The 25,620-nt window shown below is 41.4% G+C and overlaps 1 protein-coding gene across 8 annotated transcripts in view; it reads right to left on the bottom strand.

Annotated features, from left to right (window-relative positions):
* Positions 1–1,133: 1,133 nt before the first annotated feature.
* The window catches only part of EPS8 (EGFR pathway substrate 8, signaling adaptor), a 226,504-nt gene continuing 202,017 nt past the window's right edge, over positions 1,134–25,620 (bottom strand). For all 8 annotated transcript variants that reach the window (XM_089769524.1, XM_089769530.1, XM_089769528.1 and 5 more), the window contains 4 exons: positions 13,479–13,710; positions 10,152–10,332; positions 9,398–9,527; positions 1,134–2,485 (listed from right to left, as the gene is read on the bottom strand). In XM_089769524.1, the coding sequence (XP_089625650.1) occupies positions 2,372–2,485; positions 9,398–9,527; positions 10,152–10,332; positions 13,479–13,710 (657 nt within the window). In that variant the 3' untranslated portion in view covers positions 1,134–2,371. The remainder of the gene's footprint in view (positions 2,486–9,397; positions 9,528–10,151; positions 10,333–13,478; positions 13,711–25,620) is intronic.

Below are 25,620 nucleotides of genomic sequence, written 5' to 3' on the forward strand. Positions count from 1 at the left end.
AGAACACTTGGCTGTTTTAATTTAGTATGGATAATGCTATAAAGTTTTCGTCTGCAGTGGTGTGGTTATCAGCTATGAGAAATTCACTTTAGCCTGCTAATTTCTTGTTCCCTAACCAGCAGGAGAGTCATTTTCCCTCCTCAAATATTTCCATAGATGTCAGTGATGCAGGGAGGCATCTACCCTAGGAAACGCTTCAAAAGGAGGATTATGCAGCTTACTCCTTTGCTCTCAGAGACGAAGCAAGGTTCTTCCTTGGTAGCACCTCAGGGTAGGTCTCCACTAAAAGGTAGGTTCTAAATTGCAGTGTAGCTGTTGAGGCTGTAACCTTGGGCTCTGAGACCCTGAGGGGATGAAGGCCCCAGCCTAAAGCCAACCATCCATACTGAAATTTTAGAGCCTGCAGCCAGGGGTCAGCACCTAGTAGTGCACCCGTAGCCTCAGCACCTAGAACAGGGTTCCAAGAGTCTCCCAGCTCACATTTCCTTTTGGCCAGAAGTGAATCAGTCTGTAGGTGATGAAATAAACCAGTGGAAGGACATGCAAACTGTATGTAAGCTTGCAGCTGGTAAAGAGAATATTATAATTATCGTGTGCAGTTTTACAGAGTGGGCCCTCTCCGTTTCCAAAGACCTACATAACATTTTACTGATCATGTGCTGTAAGCTCTGTATTTGATGTAAAATAAAGCAAGCTGCAATCGTATTTTGTCAGTCACTCATTGCCTGCAAGAGAACACAATAAGATGACCTATCTTGTACTAAGACCAGAAGACCTGCACTATGGTAGAGGATTCGGTGTGCTGAGTTAACACACACACACGAGTTTGTGCTTCAACAGTTGGTCAAGGTGACCCACTGCGCTAAGACAGGATGATAGTGCTCTGCTATAATGCTGAAAGTTAAAAGTTCACCTACTTTGAAATAGGTTGGTACAGCCATTTGGGGACACAACTGCATAAACCCATAACTGGGTCAAAATCTGGCTGCAGGGGTTTTAAATTTAGTATAGGATAGTTCACTTCCAGTCCTAAAACTTGGATTTTCTGTTCTTGGGGATGTCTGAGTGACAAGTCTAGACACTATTTACATTTAATACACACACAGTAAAAGCATTTATAAAGATGCTTTGGGATGAATGGCATTAAATACATTTATTAAGATTTGGGATTTTTATGTTCTGAAAAATGGAACACAGATTACAAAAGACTATTATTTTCCTAATATGTATATAAAGAGCATACTCTCAGAACAAAATCAGGAATGTTTCCTAGCTTCAACCCTGTCTTTGCAACAACAAAGATACAGCTATTTAACATACATCAAACACTGTTTATTGCAGACTTTCTGTTGAATCATGTGAAAAAGGCACTATGAAAATTACTGAAACTAGATGACATTTTTCTAAATGATGTGTCAGTCTTTAAATATGTGGAACAATAGAGCATTTTGTGACAAAAAATGTGTTTCCAAAAATAACATTTGCTGGAAAGTGTTTTTCCCCTGGGATCAATAATTTTTCAAGAGATTAAATTTATAAATGAACAATTTTTTTTACATACAGGAAAAATTGATATTTAGGCTCAACAGAAAAGAGAGTCTAGATTACAATTTCCTTTTGACTGGTTAAGTTACCAACAATGCAAGTCTATTAAAAAAGAATACTGTGAACACCTTTATGGCTATCAAAAGCAGGCCTGACCACCGTTGAAGGCTGACTTGTGTATTAATGTTTTCTTTCTATTCTGTGCTGTGTAATAGTATGGTTCGTAAATAGTAATCAGTGAAACAGAAATAAAATCAAAGTTCAGAATATATCCTCTCACTATCAACAGCTTCACTAGTAATAAAATGCCTTGCAAGAGGTACAAGAAAAATTCAGCCTATTTTCAGAAGGCTGGAGCTGCTGTTTGTGTTCTAAGTATTTTGTCTTTGATTGCTGGCATCAAGAACTTTTAAATGACTTTGAACATCCTGCTGTTCAAAGCATGAGACTGAGACAAAAAGGAGTCAACCACAGCAACAGATGGAATTTAAATTCTTATGTTACTGAAGGTCCAAGCATGTCTTATTGCAGGCTCACCTTCCTTGGAATAAATCAAAAACAACAATATGTGTCTGATTATATACAGAGAGCATGAAATGGTTAATTCCACAAGGCTAGAACTCATTTTTGGGGTGTAAGGGTTTTCCCAGGTGCCAACAACCTCCACAGTGGGTACTTCTGTCAAGTCCAGTTCCATGGGTTTTTTTTTATGGCAACAAGTTATGTCTACAAAATAATAATAAATCAGACATTCCACTTCACCGCTTCCTAAAACAAAGCTTGATGGAATGATGCCAAGGGCAATGGAATTAAAAGGAAAAGACATTCAGTGACTACTCCCCTCATCAAAAGATTCCACTCCTGAATCTGTGGCAGCTGCACTAATTTTTTCTTGTCGTCTCCTCATGATTTCCTGTAGCTCTGAGCTACCACTGTTAGCCTACAAAATGAAAAAGAGAAAACAAATTAAGTTGTAGTTCTAATAACAGGATGAAGCATTTCATTCACGATGTTAACAAGGCAGAAGGCTTATGATTAGGTTTAAATTGCCATTTAGGCCCTGATATGTAAAGTGCCTCATTCTGGGCAGCACTTAAGTGATGATCTAAATAGTAAGGAGAGAGGGACTTAAGAATTTGGTTAAGTGTCTTCCTGAAAGAGTGTTGTAGGCTTCTAAATACGTTCAGCCTGATTTTCTGTACTGCTGAGCATCCTTCGCTCTCACTGATGTCAATGAAAGCTATTAGGTACTTGGGATGAAACCCTGACCTCAGAGAAGTCAACAGGCTTTTTGCCATGGACTCCAATAGGGCCAGAATTTCATCATTTTACATGTCATTTATTTAGGTGCTTAAGGCCTCAATCTTGCAACCACTTATGCATCTATTTAAATTTCACATGCACAGTGCCACTGAAGTCACTGGCGATCAACAAGTATAGGCTTGAAATTAGATGAAAGTTGGTAACCATCAGAGGAATGCAGTTCTGGAATAGCCTTCTAAGGGGAGCAGTGGGGGCAAGAAACCTAACTTTTTTCTAGACCAAGTTTGATAAGTTTATGGAGGGGAATGGTAGGAGGAGACTGCCTACAGGTGGCATGTGGTTGATCTGCAACTGTTAGCAGCAAATACCTCCAACAGCCAGCGATGAGATACTAGGCGGGGGCAGGCTCTATAAAGAGAATTCTTTCCCAGATTTCTGGCTGGTGGCTCTTGTCCACAGGCTCTGGGTCTAAAACGGATTGTCAGATTTGGGGTCAAGAAGGAATTCTCCCTAAGGCCAGATTGGTGGAAAGCATAGGAGCCGTGTGTCTCTCTTTGCAGCATGAGGCAGGTTTAAACTAGTATAAATGGTGATTTTCTTCAACTTGATATTTTAAAACCACGAGTTGAGGGCTCCAGTAACTTAGCCATATGGTATGGCTCTATTATAAGCGTAGGTGGGTGAGGTTCTATGGCCTTAAATGGGCAGGAGGTCAGACTACATGATCATGATGGTTCCTTAAAAACTGCACGTTTATGAATACATGTAAAGTTGAACACAGGCATGTGCGCAGGATTGGGACTAAATATGGATTTAGAAGCTCCTCTATTGACTCATTTTACCTGCCAGATAAGCATTTTAGCATATGAATTTAGAACATATTGATCCATGTCATCTAATGACCAACCCAAATAATGTTGCCTGAAAAACAATTTCAGTGAAGTTCAAAAATGATATTCTTACCATTCTACATTTAAGGATGAAACTAGAGCAAATCTGTTTTTCATTTCTGTATACAGATCATTTGGTAATTTGAATGAAATCATTAGCATGCAAGCACACATGCTAATTATATTGGACACTTCCCCACCGCATATTACTTTGAATAAGATTAGTAGATTACATAGTTGAATAGAAACCCATTATTAATCTAACTGTGTAACAAAATTAACATAAGAAGTAGGAGAATCTTAACCTTCCTTACAGCTGATCAGAAGTTTACGTCATCTGAGGGTAGCAGTAATTTCCTTATGCAACGGACAGTTAGGTAAACAATTCTTCAATTGGCTCTTAATTATAGCTCTTTGCAATTTATGCCAAGTTAGACTGATTATATGGTATTATCCAATAAGCTATTTTGCTTGAGCAAACTGCTGAGCAACACGATGGGCATATTTAGAAAAAAAAAATCAGCCATTTTCAACTCTGAGGGTATCGAATTCTTCTATTTAGATGTGTCTATAGTGCCATTAATGGAGATATGAAAGGGCATCACCAGGAACATGGACCTCAAACGTTCCATTTTGGGGTAATAAAGAAAACATACTGATTTCAAGATACAATGTTTTGAACTTCTATGCTGCTTTCACATCATCCCTACAAAGGCGTCAACTGCTATTAATGCCATGTACCAGACAAGGAAACAGAGTCAGACAGATGAAGGGCCAAACAGTTTTCAGAAGCACTAAGTTCATTTTGCATTGCATCAGTGATGAAAGCTGAACTTAAGCTGTCTGGAGAAACCCTGGGAAAGTTCCCCCTGCAGAGAGGAATGTCTGGCTGGCAGAAAACAGACAGATGCTGCCTATTGTGCTTGGTCCACCACCTCACACCCTTGCCTTCACTGCTGGAGCTGCAGTGCCTGGTTTGGGAAATGAAGAGAACATGGCAGGACTAGTTTCTACTGGGTAGAAGCAGCACACCTTAACACTGATCCCTCGAAATGTGTGTTAGCCTGAGGCTGGACAGAAAGCCACCAAGGAAAAGTGATCAGCTCCTCCTACTCCACAATGCTTAAGTTTTATATGGGCAAGTTGGGCTCTAAGAGTATGTCTACACAGCAGCGTTATTTCAGAATAACTAACGTTATTCCAAAATAAAGTCCATGTCTACACAGCGAGCAGTTATTTCGACATAATGTCGAAATAATATCCAGCCAGAGGACTTCTTACTCTGACTCCTATAACCCTCATTGTACGAGGAGAAAGGGAAGTCAGAGGCAGAGTGCTCTCGCTCAGAATTCCTGCTGGATAGACAGCGCCAAAAACTGAAATAAGCTATTTCAACTTCAACTGACTTCGGCTTTAGCCCTGCTGTGTAGATGTGCCCTCAGTGATTGATCTGAAGTTCCTCAAGGAGTCTGTAGCAAAGCCATGAACAAAACCCAGATCTCTCAATTCCAGACCCTTTGCTTTGAGCATAGAGACATCCTTTTTACAGCGCACTCACTACTCAAGACTAGTAATTCTGCTTTCAATTAACATCCTGAGACTTAAAAAAAAAATTGAAAATAGGAAAAAAAAGTTGATTTATTTTAACTAATGTTGTAAGAAGCCATTTATTCCATTCTAGGGGGATGAAACAACTGAGATGACCATCTTCCCTTGATTTCCACTTTCTTTAGACCATTTAGAGAAAGCATGTTTGTGTAGTGGCCATAGAAAGCCCCTCCCCTTTTTTTCTACTTTTGAATTCTGATTTAATTCAGAGAGAGAAAAGAAGGTTTTCAGCAGAGGCAGAAGACTGATAAAGCTAAGTATGAGATAAAGCAAAACAGACATTTTAATTGTTGTACTTAGCATATTGTTTTTCCTACAGGTACAAGTGCTGAATTACGGTTGCCTAAATGTAAGGCATTAGATCACTGCTTAACTGAAGATTGCACATAGGTGGGTGAAGGCAGGTGCCTTGGATCTAGTGCACAGATTTGGAAGCACAGCTGTGAGAAGTTGGGAATGCCTCTGCACTACAGAGAGGACACAAATCAAACAGCAGCCTTTGAACAAGCCTGGAAAGGAATTTGTTTGGGTGGATTCAGACTTACTCTAGCATGGGAAGTTATTGTACCTGCACTGATGTAAGAGTCAATTCTGCCAATATGCAGGTCACAACCATTAGACACAGCATGTTAAATGCAGAGTACATGAAATCTAATAATCTGTTGTATATATCAGCTAGATCTGTATGGCTAAACTCAAAACCCAAGGGTTGGTCAGATATTAATAAAAGTTAATTGTGCTTAGATAATATGTAAATTATGGGGTGCACCATTTTACATGGCTTGACTATTTTAAATGGCTCTATCAACTTTTATCATCTGAATTGCTTCCAGTCTGAATGAAAACATTTTTTTTCCTTCTAACAACAAGACAGCTCATTTTTGTTAGCTGGCTTACAGACGTCATGTCAGAAATAATCAGTGCCATTCAATTGCAAGCGTACTTTCAGCAATTTAAGAAAAAAACATGGATCTCTGGGGCAGGACAGAATTACAGGGAAAAATCCATTCTCATTCAGTATGATCAAATATTCCCAGTAAGACAGCAGGAGAGGGGTTAAAGCACCACATAGTACAAAAGAAAATTATTTTTCATTTAATAAGGTGAAAGTCAAATCAAATTGGAGACTGAAGTTTAATCAAAACTTAAAAGAAGTCAACAAAAAGATCAACCTTCTTGTTAAACTTCCAATAACTGCATATTAACATTTGCAGACAACCCTGATGACTCAAATTCCTGCAGAATGAAGAAATAGAAATCAAAAGCAAGCAAAGAAAGCCCAGAACACAGAGGGAGAATGAGACTTCTACAGATCTGATACATGTTCAGTTTTCAAATTAACTTCTTTTGAACACAAGGATATGTTCCTAGATATCTGAAAAAAGACAGGTCACATCTGCTTATAGTGCATCTCCATAGTTAATTTAATGCCCTGTAGGACATTAACTATTAACAGGGGAATTCCTTTCATAATCAGTATTTAAGTCTACTGTTTTCTTGACTACCGTCATCAAATCGGTATTGTATCCACATTGTAACAATCCTGAGGTGTGTGGATGTCTACAGCCTATTGTCTGAATCATCTTGTGTAATTAACATGATATTTAAAAATTGGTTATACTTCCTTAAAGGAAAATTTCCAAAACATACTGACATTTAAAATCATTGTAAAAGGAAATTTGGGCATAATTTATTTTAAGAAACTTGTTCCTTCCGATATACATCCAAGTGGTTGAGTATGGGGAAAGGAGGAGAGAGAGCTTAAGTTACTTTCCAATAAGAGTATAGACATTACAGGCAAAGTGAATAACACACAAAATCTAATATAGTTATACACAATGGACAAGGCATTTTGGCTGGGGTCATTTTCAAGTGAATTTAATACTCTCGGAAATCACTGGATTGATGGGAGGAAGCCTAAAAGTATACAAAGCCTAAAAGTATACTGCCCAGCTAATTTGTCTCAACCCTAAATTGGACAGTTCACCATTTTCAGGTTTGGCTCCAAGGCACATTCTGTACTTTGCTTCTCTGCTGACACTGCCTCCCACAGGCCAGCATTGGTAGTGGCATGCACCACTCTGGTGACTGGTAAAGGAACATTTCACCTCAAAGTTACTAGCTCAAACAAGACAACCAAGATAGAGATTGGAAGCCATTACTATGTGATGGATGTTTGATTTCCTATGCCAAATGAGCTGGTGGTATGAGCTGATCCAGGCCCAGGAAACAGGGGTCAATGGACTTGATTTTAAGTGCTGAGCACCCACAACTGTAACTGAAGTACAAAAGTTTTTCACATTTGAAAACAGGAACAGAACACAGGCCTAGTAGGGACCTCCTAGCTCACTGAATCCATACCCCTGCTACCGCAGGCAACCCCGTCATGTAATCCTGTTCATAAATGTATCAAGCACCATCTTAAAGCTTGTTAGGTTGTTTGCACCCATTACTCCTATTCGAAGGCTGTTCCAGAACTTCCTGCCTCTACTGGTTAGAAACCTTCTTCTAATTTCCCATATACATTTATTCATGATGTCTTGCATCACAAAAAGCTGTAGTAAATGTCAAGCTTTATAAAGTTACAAATCATGGAGGAGTGGGGGGAGGGAGGGTGTGTATAAACACTCACACACACTGAATCAATAATTTCTTATGCTTCGCCACAGTGATCTGATAGCCCTTATTCATCACCATTATCATGTTTCTTAATCGTCAACTGATCTCTCTTAAAGAAGAAATACATTCATTTTCTATGAAAAAAATGGCTGGCTATAAGCCCACATTACCCTCACTACAAATTTCACTCAGGGTATGTCTAGACTACATGTCTTCGCCGACGGAGGCATGTAAATTAGACATACCGACATAGTCAATGAAGCGGGAATTTAAATATCCCCTGCTTCATTAGAATAAAAATGGTCACCGCGTTGTGCCAGCTCAGCTGTTTGTCGGCACGAAGCGGCAGTCAAGACGAGGATCAGTCGGCAAGGAAAGGCTTTGCCGACTGATCCCTTATGCCTCGTGCATGATCTCTTATGCCGTCACAAACAGCTGAGCCAGCACAATGCGGCAGCCATTTTTATTCTAATGAAGCGGGGGATATTTAAATCCCCGCTTCATTGACTATGTCGGTATGTCTAATTTACATGCCTCAGTTGGCAGAGGCATGTAGTCTAGACATACCCTCAGTCTGTTTGTGCTTCCAAACATGATCTTGATGGAATGTCATTGTATGGAGAGGAGAGAAAGGGAGAATTTCAATCCGTAGTGTCTGCAGCCTGCTAGAACAGCGACACTCAACCCTTCCAGACTACTTTAGAGTCTGATTTGTCTTCTGTGATCCCAAATTTCACCTCACTTAAAAACTACTTGCTTATAAAACCAGACATAAAAACACAAAAAAGTGTCACAGCTAAGGATGTTAAGAGGTAGGTTATTGGGTAATCGTGTATTCCCCTGTGCCCTCCCACCCCCGCCCCCGCCATGGACATTAGCTGCTGCCAGCTCCTCTATGCACCAGCTCCTACTTCCTCCCACCTTGCTACCTCTGATATTTTTGTTATAAAAAAATTGCTTACTTTCTGATTTTTATAAAATAAACCAATTGAACTATAAATATTGTTTCAGCGTATACTACATGGAGAAGTATAAACAAGTCATTGGGCGTATCTAATTTTAGTTTGTATTGGCTTGGCAGGCTACATAAAAAACACTAATGGTAAAACTAGGCAAACATCCAGATGAGTTGATGTACCCCCTGAAAGGCCTCTGCGAAGCTCCAGGGGTATTATACCCTGGTTGAGAATGTGCTCAAGGATGAGGAACAGAGCAGAGAACAGGAGAGAAGGACAAAAGGAACAATGAAGATCAGAGGGAGAATCTTCTCTGATGTTACAGTCAGACAAGTATAGGACTTGCCATACTGAATCAGACCTGTGGTCTATTTAGCCTGCTATCTCTGATAATGACCAGGGCCCAATGCCTCATGCTAACCGCTAATTGGTAGAGATTAGGAACCCTACTAACCTAAGAATGTGTCACAATTTCCAGCTAGTGTGCACTGTTTTGATAAGAAGGGCTATACATACCTCTAATGCTGCTTTCTGTACAGTAATTTGGCTGTAGACTCTAGACCCTTCTGGACAAACAGTCTTTAGTTCATCCTTATTGAGAGAAAAGAGCTGAGCACCGGTCAGCACTCCAAGGCTATTGACAGTCCTAAAAAGGGCATAGCAACAGAAAGTGAACACTGAAAGTTTCTAAAGTTCTGTGAGAAGCAAAACAAAGACAAGCACAAGTCCACGCAAGGAACAGGAGCCATTTGCTCCCCACGTTAGTGACTCAAAGCTGGTCAAATCCATTAATAATTGCCTTGACTTTGTAATGGTCTGAATGCACTCAGCATCCATTCATGCAGAACCCTGTAGTAAAAATCAGCACCTTGTAGTACTCGGCCCATTGTAGGTGAAATGAGTTTCTAATTCTGAAGGTGAGATGTACATGCTGCTAGGATGGAAGTCTGTCCCTGATGAAAGGGTGCAATCTGGTCTCCTTTTGCTAGAATCAGTGTAAATGCACCTCAGCAACATACACAAAATTTTCAAGAGAGACTTGTGGTTCTGGGAGCCTCAATATTTTGGGGGCTCATCTTAGGCCATATTATTAAAGGCAATTGATTTTCACAGGGTGAGTTTTCAGCACTTTCTGAAAATCAGATGGCTGGAAAGCACCATAAATTATGCAGTTCAAAATCCTACTCCCTTTTGAAAAAAAAATATCTTAGTTTGGTTCCCTTTATATGTTTTGAAACAAGAGCTTTCCCAAGTTCAAGCTCAGACTTACACTGGGCTAAATCCTTTTGACTCCAACCACATTTTCACATCTTCTGGAGAGGAATCATAAGTGATATTAACTACTGGTATGTTTGGTCGTGGCACATGGAATTTTTTCTGGGCAGCACTCCGGCCAATGGTGAGCCTGTGAATAAGCTCATCTTGTACCTCCTCCATCTGAGATTTCCTACCTAAACAGAGAGGGAGAAAAAAAGATGAACACAATGTGGTATTTTTTTAAAGGACTTTTCAAAGATGCTTGGGGGGGGGGGGGGAGGAGACATGGTTTTCTCTTAGTACCACCACACTCCATTTTTAAAACAAACAAAGAGCATACAGTAGAAATGATCACTTGTGTTTAATTCTCCAAAGAGCACTTCGGTTTTTTTGGCAAAAATTTGAATCCTCAAAAAAAATTCAGTCAAAAATGGGAAGACCTTGCTGCTACAAGGGAAATGTGATCTGGCCTGGGAGCCCAAGCAGTATATGAAAAAAGAGATCATGCAGCAGTTGAACAACAATTCCTTTAAGGCATCGTGGCAGTACTTCCAAATCAATGTGTTTTGGGCATTTGGTTTTCTGACAAAATGCTGACATTTGCTGCAGGAAGCAGACACATTTTGAAAAAATTATCATTTAAAAAAAAAAACCCACAATTTTTCTGCTGAAAAACAGTTCAGATGGGAAATGGTTGACCATCCTTAGCTTTCACTACATTCCTTGTGCAAGTGGCTGTCACCATTTAAATCCCCTTTTTCAGCGCATTCTTTGGAGAAAGGTTAATACAATAGCATTCTGTGTTATAATTTGTAGGGTTTTTTTTGTTTCTTTTAAATGGTATCACTGCTGAAATTTTAAGGCGGTATTTGGTGATCCATACTGAGATTCTGGTGCTTTCGGTAATTGGAAATTAGCAAGATTTTTATCAACTTTTCTAGAATTTCCACTCTACAAAATTTTGCTTCTCTGAAGCTTCCAGTATTGGCCTCAAGCATACTGCAAGCGGAACCAGATATACCCTGGGTCAATTCTGCAATAGAAATGTGTACATCCCTGGACAGATTTGCCTAATAACACAAGTTCAGAACACAGCCTCAGAAGAAACAATTGCAATTATTTTCTGAGGAATTTTTATTTTCCTAAGATCTGCCTCTTGCTTATGAGCTATCAACTCTTTGTCCTTTGTGGCAAATCACTTATTCTGATACATGCAGAAATTTACAGTAAACTGTCCCCAAAATGGAACTATAGATCTAGTACCACCATAAAAGGAGTCATTGTTTTCAAGTTACATAGTGTAGCTGAAATATTACCTTGTGTCGATAGTGACAGCTAATGCCAAGACAGGCTTAACTATGAGGGATTTTCATTGCTGCAGAAATATTTCTGTAGGACACTGGATCCACATCCTTTTGGCCCTATTAGTTAACTGCTAAATTAGCTCTTAGAGCTTTTCTTTAAATAGTCATTCAGTCCGCTCCAGAAGGAAAGGACATAATGGGCCTCAGTGAAGTTAAGTTCAGAGTGCATTACAATTTGTCTCAGAACAGGTCAAGTGAAAGATGCCCTATTGATTTAGCACTACAGACTCAGAACAGTGTTTATTCAGAAGGCATGTTTCCCACTTCCTGGGAACACGGAAGGGAGTGCTCTCTCAGAGAACTAAACTTGTACAACTTTACCAAAAACGTTGCTAGGATTTTTTGCCATGTTGGGAGAGAGGAACAGAGCTGTTAAGCCACATCACTCAAGATCTCATTTCAATATTACCCTTTTTAAGCATGTGTCTTTTGTTGGGTCAACTTTCTGATAGTGGAAGGTACAAGTTTTCAAACTACACAGAGCTCTGGATTTTTTTCTTCTTTTCAGAAAGAAATGAATGTCTGATTTCTAAACTAAGCTATTAAAGTGCTTGTACTAGGCATAGGTAAAACTGCAAACTCCTCTGAGTTTGGAGGTAATAGGTCTTGTACAGTTACGGTCAGGATATGAAGAAGTATATATTGAATTGAAACGAAAGAGAAAGTATCTGTAGGTATAACAAAATTAGCTGAATTGAAATTTGGCTGTGACAGCACAGGATAGTTTGGCTGTTAGGACACTAATCTGGAATGCAGGGAAGTCTAGCTGAATTCTGATTTCTGCCACTGATTTCTGGTGTGACCAAGGGCAAATCACTTATCCCATTTTACAGATGAGGGAATCAGGGTTAACAGCACTACCCTACCTCACGGGGTGTTGAGAGGACTCATACACGAAGGACATTCAGAACTATGGTAATGGAGGTCCTAAAAGGCTATGTCTACACTTAGGGTGGCATGTAGAGAACAGACGCTGCACGCCCCACTAACTCGAGTATAAACAGCAGCGTAGATGATGAGACAAGACTTAGGCAAGGACAATGCCCTACAGGGCTCTACGCACCAGAGCAGTGTTTCTTATATCTGGGCTGATATTTTTAGCAGCATAATGTCCCACTGCCTCCTCACTGCTGGAGCCTTTCCCCACTGTAGTAAGGGGGGAAAGGAGAGAAGTCAGCAGGAAGGCAGAGGGGAAAAGGCTGCTGCCCCCAGAGCCTGTTCTCACTGCCTCCTGAGTGCCAGGGCCTTTTTCTTGCTGCTTCCCAATTGCTGTAGACTTTCCCCGTAGCCACAGCCTTTCACTGAAATACGCAGCTACACACCACAGTGGTAACTGTGGATGCAGCCTGTGGCACGTAGCTACATGCTTAGTGCATCTCCTCTACATTCCTCTGTAAGGGCAGAGGTAGCCTGTGATAACTAGAAAGTTTGCGGTGTCATGTGGTCTTTAATTATATGAACTGACCTTAATTTTGTCTCATCTGAAAGACAGCCCCCTCCACGGCACGTTAACATCATGTTAACGCATCGGGCTAATGCTCATTATCAGGGAGGTTCCCTAAAGCGGTGTTTCTCAAACTATGCTCTGTGGAGCCCCAGGGCTCCGCGAGACATCTCCAGGGGCTCCGCGAGGCTGACAAACTGGAAACATCGATAGGTACAACACACACAATGAGTGGACCGCTGGGGCTCCGCATAAATTTTTGCGCATGTAAAGGGTTCTGGATGCCCTAAACATCCCTTTGTGCAGCTACTAGTGGAGCTATTTTCCTCAGATCCCTCTCATTCATGGATAGAACAGTCCCATCCCTCCTCAGTCTGGCTCATTGGACAGGATCACAGCACTAGGTGAGATGGAAAGATTTTTTTTTAAGTGATGGTAAAAACTCAAATATCAACCAACAATATGAAACGTGATTTTTAAAGGACTGGAAATGGTGGAAAATAGCTTTTCTGACTCTTTTGAAGACACTTACGGTCCACAGGAACTTGTTTGTGTCTCTGGCTGTCTCGCACAATGCTACCGCCACCGTCACTAGAGGTGCTGCTTTGGCGGCTAATGGTTCCTGGTGCTTTTGGCACAGGAACTGGAATAGGTGCTGGCGCGCTAGGGGGGAGAGGGACTGGAACTGGAGCTGGTGTTGGAGGTGGTGATGGAGCAGCAGGACTGGGATCAGGTTGTTTCAGAACATAATCCATCCTTTGTTTCTAAAGAGATGCAAACACATAGTTAGCTTTGCACAGTAAAATCCCTCAGAGTTCAGAAGACACAGCAGGAAAGCACCTGTATACGTTGCCGTTAAAAATCTCATTACAACCCAGAAAGGCATGCTACTTGTCAGATAAACAATTTCCCCACATTTCTCAAAAAATTTTGGCATCGATATTCTCAATGTCTGTCCCTGTTTGACTAGTGATAGAAAGAATAAACTCTTATTATCCCAAAATCATCACTGACATCTTTTTCCAATGCCACAGTTGCGTAAGAGGGCCAAAGTTTATGAGCAGGTTCCATCCACATCTGTTTTGAAATGTCATTTGAACCTGTTATTTGGCTTGCCTGGATGGTTTCATATGCCATGGTGTACTACCATTTCTTTATATGTCTATGACCTTTTTACCACATATAAGTTTCAATAGCAGCTGGCATGGGGTTTATTGATTATACAAAGCCCATTTCTTTCCTCTAAATACGAAATGTCTAAAATTAGATTTTAAAATCCCAAACTCCTGTTATCTGAAGGTTTGGAGTGGCCACTGAGACATATGACTATATCCAAAATATACCCCAGTTTTGGAAAAGTTTGCCTTTAAACTCATGGCATCTGCACTTTGCTGTTGACACCTATGTTTGCAATTGGCCAAACCAAAACCCCACATTCAGATAGTCACAAATTTGAAACTGAGCACGGATTGCTATAATAATCTAGTCTGAGCTTCTGCATAAACATAGGCAGTAACTGTCACCAACTGCTTCCTATACCTGCCTGGCTCTGGATGAATAACAGACTTTTGGTTCTCTGGCCATTTAGTGAGGCAAAAGAACATAGAGCCGTTTTCAGTGGAACCAAAAATTACATTTTCAAAATTTTCAGCATGCCATAAAGTGGGAAAAGAAAATCTGGTTTCGGTCAAATGAAAAGTTTCATTCAACCTGCAATTAAACACACTGTTTTGAGATCTTGAGCACTGTTAATATTCTGATCATTTAAAAAAATAAAATTAAAGGAAATTTTAAGATGAAAAGTTGTTTGACTAAAAACGAAAAGGTTTCTAATGAGTCAAACCAAAATGTGTGATTTTATTTTTCTGTGCTTGAAACAAACAATTCAGCAAAACTGATGTATCTGCGAAACATTTTGATATCAATTAGTCTCCATATTTTCACTATAAAAAATATGGAAAAAAATGTCATGCAGCTATACAATCACCCTAATACCTTCTGGTTAGCATACATCTGTTAGAAAGACATCTAAAACATTCCTAAACTTTGAGGAAATTTGGACTTTGTGGCTCAGGCCTGCCTCAGTCTGAACAATTTTAACTACAGAGTGATGTGCACATTACATATTTTGTCTTGAGGGTCACAGATGAGGAACTGGAAATCATGGCTTACTGAATGGCAACCAGATGCACAAGCTGAAACCTGGACTGACCAGGTGAAAACTGGGTAGGTGGCAATCCTATATTAAAATATCTTTGCAAATTGTACAAGCTGAACAATGCAACATGCTAACGATATACTCTGTCAGTCTGCAGGAGCAAAGTATCAATATTTCTAGCAAGTAGAGCTCAATATAAAGTTTGTTTGCAAAGTGGTGATGGCTTCTTTTTTAGTTACGGGAAGCTGTTTATTTTTAGTGAGCAAAACATATGAGCAAATGACCCAGGCCTCACTTTTTCCTGAAAAACATATCTCCATCCTCCCAGGACAGGGAGTCTTACCACAAAGTAGAGAGATCTTTGTGGGAAACGTGTTAAAAAAATTAGCACAAATGCCTTAACAGCATCTGCATACTCAGCCTTTCATTAATTTTATCCAAGTGTCCCATGCATGAATGCCATACTGGAGAAGTTTAAGCCTAAAACGTACAGGCCCAAATCTTGAGAGAGAATAAACTGGTTTAACTCTAGCAGAGGTACACCGATTTACACCAGCTCAGAATCTGTCCTAGAGGTTTCAAGGCTAAAATATTAAACTGAGAAATGCTCTCCTCTCTTTCTCTGTTCTAGTCTCTTATGATTAATAATGGTCAGTTATTAAAGTAACAAAATCTTTCCAAATATGTCCCCCGTAAAATATTTTTATTTTGCTGCATGCAATTTTATTGCTTAAATAACCTTAAATATATAACCTTATAATAATTTTTGTTTGGTAGGTGCAATCTAACGTGGGGCACTTAGGAGAATTCAGTCTTGACATACTCTGCACTGTAGCATTTGAACATAAACACAATAATTGCCTTCAAAATATTAAAAACAGAACAAAAGTGGAATACAAATATGAAAGAATACACGGAATAATGTATACCACCAAAAGCTGCTCCTTTGGTGGAACAAATTGGCAAGTCAATACATGAACAGATAAATTGATGAAATTGTTTTAGAACTTCATAAGTATCACAGTAAAATGTTTTAATGAAACTTCAAAGCTCAAAGATTTTAAAATGCCAAATTGCTATCCCCAAATTATGATTCACAACATGATTCATGTTTTCTTTTAACACAAAGGAAAAACGTATTACTGGTTTGATGGCACTGAATGATCCATTAAAAAGAAAAGCATTAATTTTCATCATCACCACAATCAAATCTCAATGCTGAGATAAGACTTACACCTGGTATTTAGTTATTTGACATCTCTGGACAATTTCGTTGTCAAATAAGCCATCCCACAAGCAATATGCCCACAGAAAAGACCAACAGTTAATTTGATATTTGGAAAGAAAATAAAATTCAACATGGGAAAACAATTCAAGTTCCACATTTATAAGTGGAATGCTACAAAATGTACTCCAACATGTATGCAACCATGTGAATATTCTGAAGATCTCTTCTACTCTTTCATCGGGTTACCTTCATTTATCATTATGAAAGAAACAAGTATGCACTACTGAATCTTTAAAACAATCAAACCCAAAAGCTTCTGCCTTCAAAGAGACATCTTAGAAAGTCAATAATATATAACAGCAATTTGTGTTACCTCTGAGAGCTCTCCCAGTAATTGCTATGAGGAAAATGGGGTAAATCACATCAAATGAGATTATTAGCACAATGTTAGAACTTCAACCACATCAGCAATTTTGAAGATGACATTAGTGACATTGGTGTCAAGAGCTCATTAATGACAGTATACTATCCCATTAACTTTATTACACATCTTCCTTATTTTCTTCTGTAAAATAGCAGAAGAAAAGTTGGTCATCTAACACACACACACACACACACACACACAAAATGTATGATGATTAGTACTCATTTAACATTTTTTTCAACACTGCACATCAAAATAAACAACATTAAAACAGGTGCTAAGAAACCTACATTGACTTAGACAAGAGTCAAAAATTGCATCTAGAAAATATTTTCAAACTTTGAACAAAGGACTGCTATTCATTTCCCTATTCTCGGTTAAACCATTTAAAAAGCCTGCCATGGCTTTTTTAAAAGGAAGATGTTTGAGTTTGAAAAGGATTTGTAACCTAGAAACTAGGGTCAATGGGACTACTTAAATGGTTAAAGTAAAACACATGCATAAATACTTTGCTGGATCATGGCCAGAATGCTTAATGCTTTGCTACCTCAAGCCCTAATTTTCCAGGGATTCATGAACAAACTGATGCATCTCCATTAATTTATATATGCTGAAGATCTGATCCCAGGTATTTCAGAAAAATTTGTTGATACTGGACTTATGGTTTGTTTGGGTTCTTTTTCAGGAAAACTTTATATTTTACATGAAAAGGAAAGATTTCCAAAAAGGCCTCATCATGCTGGAGGTTATTTTGTCAAGAATCTTGGTTTAACACCATCGGTTCTAATCTAGCTACAGACATACATTGCAACATAATGAGGTATTTTTACATGTAATGAAAAACTCTACTCCACTTCTTGATCATTGATAGAACTTAGCAATGTATACTGGCAACATTCATCAACAAAACAGAATATAGATCTCATGTTCAAACCATGACATATATTTATATAATATATAGCCAGGTTACGTCAACCTCACTCTCTCCCCCAAACACTTAACTTCAGTCTTTAAATACAATAGAAATAAACAGTCCTTGTAGATCTATAAGCTGCACTAAGAAACACCCCTCTTTCTTGATTTATAATACTATTTAACACTTATACTGGTTAGTTATTAAACAATCTTCAAAAAATATCTTCTCCGTGTCAGATGAAGTATTTATACAAGTCATGTCACTGAGGATGTATTGGATAAGAAAAAAAAAAGATGGCATTAAAGCCATTTCTCTGGTACCTGAGACACTGCAATCTATTAGTTTGTGTACACATACAGCTGCAGTAGTGTGATGCAGGCACAAAATCAAGACCAGAATGTAGCTCTTACACTGGTTACATGTTTTTGGAAGTATTCCAAGCATGTTGAACACCTTGCAGGTCAAAATACTGGACTAAGAACAACTTTTCCTTTCTTTTTAACAGAATGCTATTTTATTTTGCACATTGCTTTATTCTAGTACCCTTTTAGTCAGCCTCATAGGCAAGTACACAGTTTGTCCTTTGTGTTTTCTTGTTTTTATGTACTATAAAGAACCTCAACAATGTGTCTCAGGACAACACACATAAGTTTATATACCAATACATTCCTTGCTACATAAGAGCACCACATTAATTCATACTCACATCATAAAACTTCACAAGGAAACAACCTTTTTCCTCCTTTGTTTTTAAAAACATGTAAGGAAAGAAGATTCGTCTGAAGCCTTAGTTTAAAATTGCCATCACCAACTAATGACCATTCTAGGCACTAGGGATTCTGAGCACATGACGCCGTTCCCCCCAAGAAAAGATAAGCACCAAGGACTGTGTGTGTGTACAGCAACTAACATAATATGGCCCACTGGCCCAGTCACCATGTAGTTTTTGTTCTGATTTTCTTATTTTGGTGATGGTTGTGATTTCTTACTGAAATGGTTTAAAAACAGTATACAGGCAGTCCCGACTTACGCGGATCCGACTTACGTCGGATCTGCACTTACGAACGGGGCTTTCTCGCCCCGGAGGTCGAGGTAGCGGATTGCTACCTGCGAGCTCCGGGGCGAGAAAGCCCCGTTCGTAAGCTGCTCCGGTGCCACTGGTCTGCTGGAGACTGTCTCCAGCAGACCAGGGGCACCGGGCGGGTTCCCGCGCTTCTGAGGCTTTGCCAGAGCAAAGCCTCAGAAGCGCGGGAACCCCCCGCTGCTGCCGCTTCAGTCGCGGTGCCTGTGGTCTGCTGGGGACCGTCCCCAGCAGACCACAGGCACCGCGACTGAAGCGGCAGCAGCGGGGGGTCCCGCGCCTCTGAGGCTTTGCCAGAGCAAAGCCTCAGAGGCACGGCACCCCGCTGCCGCTGCGGCTCTGCTCCCGTATCCCTGGTCTGCTGGGGGGGGGGGCGCGGCTAGTGTGCCCCCCCCCCAGCAGACCAGGCTTTTGTTTTGGACCCTGGAGCAGAGCAGCTGGGGCGCTGCCGATGGGTCCTGCAGCGCCCTCTGGGCACTACTGGACCAACCCGGCAGCACCCCAGCTGCTCTGCCCCAGGTCCTGATTCAGCCGCTGCTGGTCAGTTTCAGCAGTGGCTGAATCAGGACGCCTGGGGCAGAGCAGCTGGGGTGCTGCTGGGTTGGTCCAGTAGCGCCGAGGAGCGGTGCTACTGGAGCAACCCAGCAGCATGCCAGCTGCTCTGCCCCAGGCGTCCCCAAGTCAGCCGCTGCTGAAACTGACCAGCGCTGACTACAGGAAGCCCAAGGCAGAGTTGCTCTGCCCCAGGCTTCCTGGAATCAGCTGCTGATCAGTTTCAGCAGCAGCTGACTTGGGGAAGCTTGGGGTTCTTAAGTTGAATCTGTATGTAAGTCAGAACTGGCGGTCAGTTTCAGCAGCGGCTGAATCTGGACGCCAGTTCCGACTTACATACAGATTCAACTTAAGAACAAACCTACAGTCCCTATCTTGTACGTAACCCGGGGACTGCCTGTACACCTCTAATGTCAATTCAGCTTTACCTAGAAAGGTGCTAATATAATAACAATATAGCTTAATCTCCTACATTTACAGGAATAAGAGATTGCCTACAAGGATATTTATTAGCATAACTAATAAATTATGCTAACCACCATAATTTATCCTGATATAACTCCTCAGGTGGACACACTTACTCTAGAAGAAGAGAGCTTAGATGTGGAGTTATAAATACAAAGGTATAGTTATGCTGGTACACTTCCTCATGTATAGTGTGATCATACTTCCCTATGCTGAATACAGACGTGGTAAAATTACTCACTCAAGCAAGTTCAATGGCAATCAATCAGAATGATGTAAGTACAAATGTCCTAATTAACAACAAATTGACTGAGCCCCTCTAAAAAAACCAAAACACTGAGTAGTTGGAGTCTTTTTATTTACCTTCTTATCTTTAAACCCTCTCCCTCTTTCTGAGAGAAAGAGAGACTGACCTGACCCTGCCCTATGCTCTACACCTTCCATGTATGGATGGGCCCCCCCAAGATGGACTCTTCTCTCTTGGTACCTGGAATTGCATCTTCTCAAGGCAACATGTGTGGGGCACGGAGGGTCACCGGTCCCACACCCCAGATTTCTTGGAGGTTTCACAGATGAACATGTGCAGGAGGGAAGGGACAGGAGCTGCTTCCAGCCACAGGGAATAGAGGTGGGGGGGAGAGATGAATTGCCTTGTGCCTTTGCAGCAGAGATTATCTCCTCCCCCACTTTCCAGTAGTAAGCAAAGCTTCTCCCTTCCTGCCCATAGGAAGGCAGCTAACACGTCCAAGCTGCTGCTAGCCACTGACATAACCCAATCACTTTGTGTTCCCTGGCTGTAGCATGGGCAGGAAGGGGTTAATCCCTACGGCTGCTCTGTGCACCAGGGCCCAGGGAACCTGACTGTAGGGGCTTCAGCAAATTGACCAAAGAGGCAGCTCAGCAGAGGAGGGAGCCTAGGAGCATTGCCCGGGGGCAGAACCTAGGGCAGGGGCCCTGTGTGAAGAGGTTGCTCAGTCCCTGCCTGGGGGAATGCTGCACAACCTGCAGGGTAGAGGCATAAACAAACTGGAAATTTCTTCCTCCCCTCTACTCCAGAGTTTAACTGAAGGGCAGAGAAGTTTCCCTGGGCCAGAGCTGAGTAGGGCGTAGGCACATGCAGGGCTTAGCTCCTCCTGGCCAGCATCCTGGGCAGAGGGTCTTAAGACAGAGATCATTTGCCAGGGATCGCCCCCGGTGGGCAGTCAGAACGTTATTTACCTGAATGTTAGCAGGTACGGCTGCTCGCAGCTCCCACGGGCCTCAGATCACAGTTCCAGGGCAATTTGCTCATTTTAAAGAGAAAGTGGGGACACATGCAAGTGGATTTATGGTCAGCTGTCATCCTACCCATGTAGACTATAGGTTGGGGATTAATACTACAGGCTGAACCTCTCTAGTCCAGCATTCTCTGGCCTGGCAACATCCATGAGCTGGCATGATTTTAGTTAGCTGGATGTCCACTTATCATACGCGTGGCCAAGTTTCCTGTGGTCCGATTAAGTTGGTTTACAGCCACCAGTCCTGGCTCTCAGTGTTCTGTGCTATTAATTTAGCTCTAATTTACCCCTACATGTCTTCTATGAGCCCAATAAGCAGTGGAAGTGTTGGAAAAGCTGACCTCCCATGGTCCAGAAAATTCTCTGGTTTGGCATTGGTCCTGAGGGTGCCAGACTAGAGCGGTTCAACCCGCAGAATAAACAGTTGTATTAAACCCTAACCTATGCTACATATGCTTGAACCTCTATAACCTGGCAATTTTAGTAAACAGGATATGCCAGATTAAAGATGCTGATAGGCCAGGGAAAGCACCGTAGGGTGGGGGGCATGAGGGAATGGGGTGCTTACCTGGCATCCCATTCCAAGGGGCACATGTGCCTCCGTGCTTGTTGCTGTTCCCAAGGACCGTATCCTGCTGCTATGGGAGCAGCATTTCAAATGTTGTAGTATAACTAGGGAGTTGTACCACATTAACATCAAACCAATATAATTTAAGGCAGTGGTCACCAACCAGTTCATTGGGATCTACCGGTAGATCCTGGAGCCTCTGATAGGTGATCCTGATTTGGCCAGGAAGCTGTCAAGTGCCCTCCACTGTCCTGCTGCTACTGCCCTCTGCCTTAGAGCTGTCCCCCTGGGAGCCTCCTGCTTGCTGTGCAGGGTATGGGAGGGAGAAGAGAGGGGCGCTGATGTCAGGATGTCTCTCCTCCCCCATTCCTGTACTCTATCTCCACACAGAGAGAAAGGGATGGAGGGAGCTTGGCAATGCAAATCTTTGTCATTCTCACACTGTGCGCGCTTCTGTCATTCTCACAAACACACAGTGTCCTTCACTCTTATCTCCTGATGAAACATATACGTGCAGGGTGGTTGCTGCTGCTTTTACTGCTTGCAAAGTGAGTTATTTTTGGTATTTGACTGGTCTGTGCAGTTCATAATTTTCATTTCTCTCTTATGCTTAAATTTATTTCTTCGACTAGTGAGTTCTAAAATGCTTAACCTGTCCTGGCTGGAGTCATTATCCCTGTGGTAAATGCTGCTCCTGGAAGTGGCTGGCATGTGCCTCCAGCTCCTGAGAAAGGCAGAGCAGGGGGTCTTCTACATGCTGTCCTGCCTGCAGACACTGCTTCTTCAGCTCCCATTGATCAATAATGGGGAACCATGGCCAGGAGAGACTATAGGCCCAGTGCCTGTAGATGAGGGGAAGCACATGGTGCCATTACTGTACATGCCAGATGCTTTCAGGAGTGGTGCAGGGCCAGGCAGGAGTAAGCCTGCCTTAACCACACTGCTCCACCACCCGGAAGCCGTCTCAGTTAAACGGTGCCCAGCCAGAGCCTGTTTCCTGAACCCCTGTCCCAGCTCTGGACCTCCTCCTGCCCCCAATCTCTTGCCCCAATGCACCTTGAAACCCCTCCTGGACCCCAATCCCTCTCCCTGGGCTAAGCCCGGAGCCCCTACCACACTCAATTCCTTGGCCCAAGACCAGAGCCTGCACTCCAACCTCCTACCCCAGCTTGGTGAAAGTGAGTGAGGATGAGGGAGAAAAGGGGATGGAGTAAGCAGGGTGAGGCCTCAGAGAAGGGGTGGAACAGGGGTAGGGCCTCAAAGAAGGGTCAGGAAGGAAGTGGGTATTTGGATTTGAGGTAGATCTTACATTGCACTTACAATGAATAAGTGATCTTGTGGTTAAAAAGGTTGGAGACCCCTGATTTAAGGGGTACAAAAACTATACCTAGATCACCCCAGTGACTGGAGCCACCGGGGGCAACCACAGTGCAAATTAAAACATTATAAAATAATACAAAGTAGAAAAACCAGGCTCTCAAAGAAGAGTATTGGCTGTGGGACAGATCAGACTCCCCTCCAATACAGTGACACAGGGCACTGAGCGGGTGATACATTTGTGCCAGGATAAACAGCTGAAGAGAAGCAATGCCAAAAGTGTACCTGGAAGAGCCAACTGAGGTGGAAAATAAGCTGTCAAAGTGAGAGCCCTGCTTAGTGCAAGCTGATACATTTAATTATAAAGATACCAATTGTACTTTCAGAGCAGAGAAACGGTCAATAAGGCTTGTACGTAAAGAGAATCGAGAGGAAAAAGCAAAAGAGGCAGATAGAACTGCAAACTGGATGGCAGCACACAGACCTGGATCTAGATGGTTGCCTTCTGTCAGTGCAATCAGAGCTATATACGCTCAAATAAATGTTTTGCTTTAGGGAGATATGTATGGTTTGTGATAAAATTGTTGTGCATGATCCACAAGATCCAGTGGAGCTTTACTGAGATGACTTACTGTATAAATGTGCACACACACTCCTTCTCCCCAGATACGATTTAAAAATATATACACATACACAATTTAAAAAATCACTTTGCATTCTCAGACTACTAACTACTCCTGAGATGAAACACAGCAACAATATGTAACTATTTAGGGTAGGAAGTAAAGAACACTGCAGACATCTAGAACTACAGGGATAGTTTAGGTTGGTTGGTTGGTATTGGCCAGGATTGTCAAGATTAATTCCCCATTTCTTGCAAAAAGTACTAGATGGGAATTTAAACCCACTTCAATATTCAGAAAATATTTACATACTAGCACATCCAAACAGTAGCACTTTTCTCAGCTAAGTTCTGCCTTAAACATAATACAAGAGTGGCTCAAAAAAGTAGCATCTTCTCAAGAACTAAAAACTCTTTTTATGACGACAACTTTACTAGAATAGCATTTTACTATGGAATAACAGAAATGGATTTTGGCTCAGTTCAAAATGACGCCATATCTTTGGCAACTACCAAATGAGCACCTGGCATGCATTTCCCTTTGTTACAGTTCAGTTCACAAGCACCAGGAAAGTTAACAGCTGGCAACAGATAAGTACGGAGGTATCTAGAGTGGCTGGCAACAGACATGAATTTTGGGCACAAATGTTCAGTGTCAGGGGGTGGCACAAATATTTTAAGCCAATAACTAAACAAAAAAAAGGCTTGAAAGGCTTCATGGTAGATTCCAAGGAATAATAGAGGGCATTTGTCTTAAAGGAGGGAACCAGAACTCTACCTTAATATTCATATGCCAGAACAAACAAAAATGTAGGTTTCTTTGGCAAAAGGCTTGCCTTCTCTTGCAAGGATTCTCAAAATGGCTGATAATGTAAAATGCAACTTTTTTTTAAAGGGTCATTAAGAAAAACACCAAAAACATGAATGACACTTTACTAAGTAACCAGTCTGCTTTAAAATGTACCTTTGAATAGATACAAATGACATCTACTTTTGGCCCTTAAAAAAACCCTGTCAGGTGAGATTGGGGTAATACTGTGCATTTTTACAGTATTACAGTAAAAATTGGAGTGCTCAGTAGCCTACACAGCTCTTAAACAGTTAAAACAGTTTATATGTGTGTGGGTTTTCTAAATGGAAAAAATGGGGAAAATTTACATTAAAATTTGTTCTTGCTGAACCTATAATATTTGGGGCAATTTAACTAGAGTTGTTAAAATGGAATTTACCAGTTTATAAAGCCAAAAGGTAACATAACTTTTTCTGGCAATTAAAATAAAACTAAGGACCAACTAAACCTAAACATGCATGATCAATTCCTGGAAGGAAGGGCTTTATTTCCACCACACCAAGGTTATTTTTGTATGTGCACGAGTGCTTAGACATTGAAACAAAGGGCTCTCTTTCAATATATAGATAGATAGGAGCATGAGGCCTCGCACTGGAGGGTATGCTCAGAGATTAGAAAGAGGTATATTACTTCTAGCTCTATAACCATAACGAATTCTTAATAAGCTCAAACACTGCTGCAACATTTTAATTTTCTCTTGAAAATCTCCCTTTTAATACTGACTAAGCCCATCTCTGCTATAGTTTACTCCTGGGGAAATTCTGCACCAGTACACACACAGAGAATTCATGTGCCCCACAAATCCTTTGCTTCCCCCTGAACATATATTCTGCTGGAGAGGCACTGCAGTTACATCTTTCATCCACATGGTGATGCTCTGGTGCCAAAACAGAGGGCAGCCATCTCACTAGTTATAGCAGTGAGCTTTCCTCACTGTGTCCTGCCCACAGGCCCAGGTTAGGCATGGGATGGGGGGTTGGAAGACACACTGCCAGACACAGAGGGTTGCTGGAGAATCCATGAGGTATAATGGGGCCGTCAACAATGTTTTCCCTTGTCGACCACGGAACATCCAGACTACCACGCTGTGCCGCCAAACAGCTGATTGGCACAGCGCGGCAGCCATTTTGATGTAAATGAAGCAGCGATTATTTAAATAGCCACTTCATTTCCCAACATCTAGAAACCTAATCTACACGGCTTTGTCGATGGAGCC

The sequence above is a fragment of the Pelodiscus sinensis genome, chromosome 1, assembly GCF_052426305.1.
Source record: "Pelodiscus sinensis isolate ZL-2025 chromosome 1, ASM5242630v1, whole genome shotgun sequence".
Taxonomy (NCBI): Eukaryota; Metazoa; Chordata; order Testudines; family Trionychidae; genus Pelodiscus; species Pelodiscus sinensis.